The 6,000-nt window shown below is 48.2% G+C and overlaps 1 protein-coding gene across 1 annotated transcript in view; it reads right to left on the reverse strand.

The window, feature by feature from the left end:
• Positions 1–1,846, reverse strand: part of DOCK5 (dedicator of cytokinesis 5) — a 224,045-nt gene extending 222,199 nt beyond the window's left edge. Inside the window, exon 1 of the mRNA XM_079927762.1 lies at positions 173–1,846. Coding sequence (XP_079783888.1) covers positions 173–215 — 43 coding nt within the window. The 5' untranslated portion in view covers positions 216–1,846. The remainder of the gene's footprint in view (positions 1–172) is intronic.
• Between the last annotated feature and the right edge of the window lie 4,154 nt (positions 1,847–6,000).

The following is a 6,000-nucleotide window of genomic DNA, read 5'->3' on the forward strand; positions in this document are numbered from 1 at the left end:
AGCTGGAGCCGATCCCTCTCAGCGCCCCCGCGGGCAGCGGGAGACGGAGCCGGGTCCCAGGCAGGCGAGCACCGAGTGGCCCGGCGTCCGCCGCCCAACTTTGCGCGGGGCAGGGCCGCTCCCGCGAACTTGGCGGCGGCCGGGTCGGGGGCGGGGTGGGGCGAGCACTCACCAACTCCGTACTTCTGCCTCTTGGTCGGGATCCAGCGGGCCATGGCGGCGACCTCGCCCCGCGGCAGCGGCGGCGGCGGCGGCTACAGCTCCCAGGGCTCCGGCTGCCACCGCGCCGCGCTCCTGCGCGCCCCGGACTCTTCCGCCATGTTCCGCCAAACTTCGCCCGGCCCCGCGCGCCGTCTCCTCGCGGCGCTGCCCGCGATACGCTCCGGCTCCAACCCCGGGCCGCGGTCACCTGCTGGGCCCGGCGGCCGCGGCGCCGTGCGCGCCCCTCCCGGCACCGCCCCGGCCCCTCCCGCAGGCCGCGCCCTCCGCCCGCCGAGGCCGCCTCCGCGCCCCGACCCGCGGGCGCCCGGCCTCTCCCGCCGGCCCGCCCCGTACTCCGCGCTCTCCCCGGCCGGGGCTGGCTCCGCCTTGCGCACTTCCCGGGAGCAGTTCCCCAGCACAGACTGGGGTACGGTTTTTTTCCTTCTGGTGTTTTGCTTTTTTCCCCGCCTTCCCCACCCAGACTAAACCCCTTGGATCCCGGGGGGCGGGTTCCCCGCCGCGGGTGTCCAGAGGGCTGCGCTGGAGGCGCCGGGCACCCCCAGGCGGGGCGGCCGAGGATGCGGGGTCCGCTCCCACCGCGCGCGCCGGAGCATCTGGGGGAACGAGGATGAGTGAATAAGCAACTAGGATCTAGGATGAGTTGTTTCTCGCCCCCGGGGCACCCACAGTGCCTGGCACTCCGCGGGCGCTCAATAAATATTTGTTGAATGAATGAGCAGTTGACTACTGCGTTCACCCCCTAGAGCTTTCGCTGACACCACGAGAGCCGGAAGCCGGACTCCAGGGCAGACATGATCTCCTGTGGCCACTGTTTATAGCCTTCAAGGCAGGAACATTTGTCTTCTGGTAAATAAAGAACTCATGCAAGGGAGCCGGGCTCCTCAGAAGTATCAAATAGTTTCCGAGGGGAGCCTCTGTGGGAAAATTATGTAGAGAGCCCTGACTTGGAAATCCTGTGTACCCGAAACACCCGGACTCTTCCCCAGCTGAAGATATTCAGACCCAGCTGAAGAAACTCAGACCCTCATGCTCAAGGGAAAAGCCCGACACAAAGACCTTTTCCAACAGCCCAGCAGCCCAAAGAGCGTCCCTGCGGAGAAGGGAACCAAGCACATCCAAGCCGCTCTCGTTCACTAGCTGTATTGTTGGGAGAAAACCAAACGCAGGGACTGCTCATTTGAACTGCCCTAAACTGTGGGCGTCCTCTGAAAACTCTCCTCCCGGAACTCAATTCCTCCTGGAGAGACCTCAAGGATGAAGATTGGATCTGAATCCCAGGCGGGAGTGGGCCCCCTTGCTACCTCACCCCTAGAAGTAAAACCTCAAAGTAAATTAGCAGCTGGTTTACGTTCACCGTCTGAGAAACTGCCTCTTGAAAGACACTGTTTTGCCCTTGTAGTCTGTCTATTCGGAACACGAAAGGAAGATGAAATCAACATGTAGTGAAATAGAGTGAAACTTCATTGAAGACAGTGCATTTAACATTGGTAACTTTTTGCAAAGTTACCAAACTTTGTAACTGACAATTTTTTTTTCAAGGTTTTGTTCATGGTGGGTAACTCCTAGGGCTTCCTGTCTTCTCCACCACCAAATTGGTATTTATTCACCAAGTGCAATGATAATTTAAGAAATCAGTCACTTGAGACTTAACATCCAGAAGGAATTCCACCATCTCTCCCCCAAATTTATGTTCCTCTTCCAATGACATCATGATTAACCTAACTCCCCAGGTTAGGTAATTTCTTTTTCTTTCCATAAATACTTATTAAGTGCCTGCTAGGTGTCAGGCATTGTTCTAAGAATGGAGGCACAGCAGTGAATAAAGAAAAAATCCCTGCCCTCATAGAGCTTATAGTCTAGAGGAGGAGAGTAAAACAATGAACAAATTATGCCAAATGAGGCTAAGCCTGTAAAGAAAAATCCAAAGCAAGGAGGATCAGATGTGTGTGTTGGAGGGGGCCGTGCACTACAGTTTTATATCAAGTGGTCTGGGAAGGCATCTCTGCTAAAGTGACCTGGAAGTACAGACCTGCAGGAAGTGAGGATTTCAGAGGAAAGTATTCAGACATCAAGAACAGCAAATGCAAAAGCCAGGGGGCATGTTTGGCTGGTTCCAAAACCAGGGAGAAACAGCAAGGATTCCTGGGTGGCAAGAGGTGTTAGTAAGGGGCAGAGTATGGGAGGGAACTTGTTCCAAGAGACATAGGGTGAGCCAATAAAGCAGGACCCTGAAAGGCATAGGGAGGACTTTATATATTGCTATGAAAAAGAATTTGGGGGGGATGTTGAACCAAGCAAGGACATAATCTAATTTGCCTGCTGTGAGATGGATAGACTGTAAAGACACCAGGGAAGATGCAGGAAGATCAGATGGTTGGAAGGCTATTTCAGTAGTTCAGGCAAGACATGAAGGTAGTTGGGTCCAAGATGTTAGGGGTGGAGATGGAAAAGAGGTTCTTGGCATATATTGAAGGTAGAAACAACTGGAGGGTAGCGTGGGCAGAAGGGGATTTACTGAGGGAGGCTTCCGGACCCCTCAGTGTACTTTCATCAGCATATGTTTTTCAAAAGTTTGGTGGATCTATCTATCATCTATCGATCTATGTTTGTATTATTTAAGAGCCTGACTGTATAGGCTTCAGGCCCTAGAAACTCTGGATCTTGCCTCCTTGTGTGAGATACCAGACAGGTCAAGGATAACCCTAAGAAGATAGGAATGGGTGGTCCTGGGTCTGTTAGCCCATGTGCAGTAAAGCAATCTACTGAAACCGGGTCGTGGTGAAGGAAAGTGCAGCATCTATTGCAGGGCACCAAGCAAGAAGTTCAGGACAGCTAGTGCTCAAAACACCTAAATTCCCCATGGATTGCATCAAAACATTTTTAAAAGGCCAAAAGAGGGAGGGGCATCCTAGGGTGTGTGATCAGCTCGTGCACAATTCTCTGATTGGTTGATTGATGGTGAGTTAACAGGGCAGTGGTTAACATCATCTATCTATCCTTAGGCCCCAGTAGGCCTGGGGGCTACGTGCTCTTGGTCATCAAGTAGTTAACTTCTTCCATTTGGTGTGGGTTTTAGCATTTGTAAAACAACTCAGGAAATGTGCATCAGACACAATTATCTGGGTACTTCAGAGAGGAGCTATAGCAGGGGACCTGGGGGAGGGGTCTGTCCTGGGAAGGCTGGTTATACAACTACTAAATAGAGCTGCCATTTTCATGGTCATCTGTGATATCTGCCTGTCTTCACCTTTTATATCCAAGTTGTCCTGGACTGAAGTTTTCCTTTGATATTTCCTTAGGACTCACTTCACACCTTCCTCAACTCCAGGTGGACCGTTTGGAGCTCAAGTATTTTGCGCTGTGGAATAGGGGCATCACAAAGTTACTTCAGTTACCTGTGTCTGAGAAAATTGGATGACCGATGTTCTGTAACCCCTGGTGTATTTTAAATTTAATACCTGTCAGAGTGTTAATGCTCATTCAGTAGAGCTGGATTTCTACCAAAATGATTTCAGCTGCCTCACCCCTCCCCCGCAAAACACTCACACTCCACCCCGCCCCTGCCCCTACCCCAGCACCTTGAATTGGAGGCTGTTTGCAAAACTTAACGTTTGAATTTGGTTGCTGGATATTTCAAGTGTGACAATAATTGCAATAAAAGGATTGGAGAAAAATGGAAATTTTTAGTTACAGCTTTCAGGATGTTTATTCTTTTTCCTCTAAAGACTGAAGTCCACCCACTTTGTTATATCAGATGGTTAAATCCCAATTTGAAAGTCCATTTAAATCATAAAAGCAGAGCTATTCAAAGTCTTTTATTAAAATGTGGCTTAAAATTAGAGAGTCAACTAGATGAGTAGGTGGAATAACAGCAGGATTCCCAGAAATATCCTTTACTTTTTCCTCTGATATCTTTTCAGAAGAAACATTAAGCGTATTCCACGAGCAGGGATGTTCAGACTCCAAAACCCACACAAACACACACTTAAGCACTCCTAGCATGCTCTGTTAGAAGGTGCCTTGGAGAAAGAAATGAGGATAAATGAATTTGGAGACTAGTTTGACATGAATATTGTGACTCCCCCTGACAGTGCCTAAGAGAACAGATGGATGTGCAGACAACTGTCAAGAGCCTGGCTTCCGGGGCTTCTCTGGTGGCTCAGTGGATAGGAATCTGCCTGCCAATGCAGGGGACACAGGTTCGATCCCTAGTCCAGGAGGATCCCACATGCCGCGGAGCAACTGAGCCCCTACGTCACAACTACTGAAGCCCGCGCATCTAGAGCCCGTGCTCTGCAACAAGAGAAGCCACCGCAATGAGAAGCCCGCGCACCACAACGAAGGGTAGCCCCCGCTCACAGAAAGCCCGCGCGCATCAATGAAGACCCAACGCAGCCAAAAATAAATAAATAAGTTTTTTTTTTAAAAACAAGAGCCTGGCTTCCTCCTTTGATTACCAGGTTTGTTTTGCCAAATCTGGCTGACTTAATTGCTTCTCTCAAAGAAGGTATGGATTCTGTTAAAATCTTTTTTTCCTAGACAGAGGAGCCTCATTCTTTGATCCTACATATGAGTGAATGTAGTTACTAGAACTATAATAAAAAGGGGGGGGGATATATTTGACTCTAAGCACCACTTTGCAGTCTTCTAAGGGCAAATGCTTTGGGACGGGGTAAGCCAGGGATGGGGCGATGCATGGTAATTTGGGACCCATGAGCTAAACTGGACAAAGGAACAGGTCTCTACAGGCCCAGAAACACCTTTTCCATATTCAGACTCACATCACTATCTATTGTCTGTTCCCAAATGCTCTGGTGAACGTCTCTGGGTCTGTCCTTGGCTCTGCTCTGTGGCTCTGGAGTTCCAGTTTCTCTGATGAATGGGGAGATGATGGCCAGGATCTAAAGCTATTCACACCCTCATCCCCATCACTGTGAGACTGATGCTTGGTGAGCACTTTCATAGCAGAAAGCTTTTAGCTTTGTTTCTAGAATGCTCTTTGCTGCAAATATCTAAATGTGCTCCAAGCCCCCCTTTGGGAGAAGTTGATGACATAGCAATTTGAAGTCATTAGTTTAATGAAAGCTGGGTTGATTAATAGGGAAGAAAAAATGAAAACTACTTGACTTTAAAAAAAAAACCTATATTCATATATATCTTGAAAAACATATATATATGTTGAAAAATTATCTCCATAAAACTGTTTAAAACAAGAGACGGTGAAAACTAAGAAGCAAAATGGAAAAATTAAGATGTAAACTTAAGTAAAATAATTCAACTGTATATACCATAATATGATCGTAACTACATAAAATTATATATTTACATGGAAAATGACTGTAGAGGAAAATGGAAAAAAAAAAGAACACTTTATTCAACCTTCTTCAGAACAAAATAAACAAAAGAAAACTACTTGGTTGTTGAGATTCCCTGGACTATGTGTTATAGAAAAGCGGGAAGTTAAATGCCTACATTTGACTTTTATTGGGGGCAGGAGAGAAGTTTCACTCTGCAGCCCCTTCGTAAGAAGGACACTATTCTTTAGGTGACTCTCATATTCAGCAGACTTTTCTTTGAGGTCAGTTAAGAAGCAAATGTTTGACCCAGAATTTTTCTTTAGTACCAACCAGATTTTCCACGGTCACGAGCTGTAGTGTAACAACAGTAATTAACATGTATGGCCTGTGCCTGGTCCTATTCTAGTTCAACTTGTTTAATCCCCACACAACCTAATGAGGTAAATAGAACTGTTGTCATCCCCACCTTACAAATGTGAAA

This window comes from Stenella coeruleoalba (assembly GCF_951394435.1).
Source record: "Stenella coeruleoalba genome assembly, chromosome: 7".
NCBI classification, from domain to species: domain Eukaryota; kingdom Metazoa; phylum Chordata; class Mammalia; order Artiodactyla; family Delphinidae; genus Stenella; species Stenella coeruleoalba.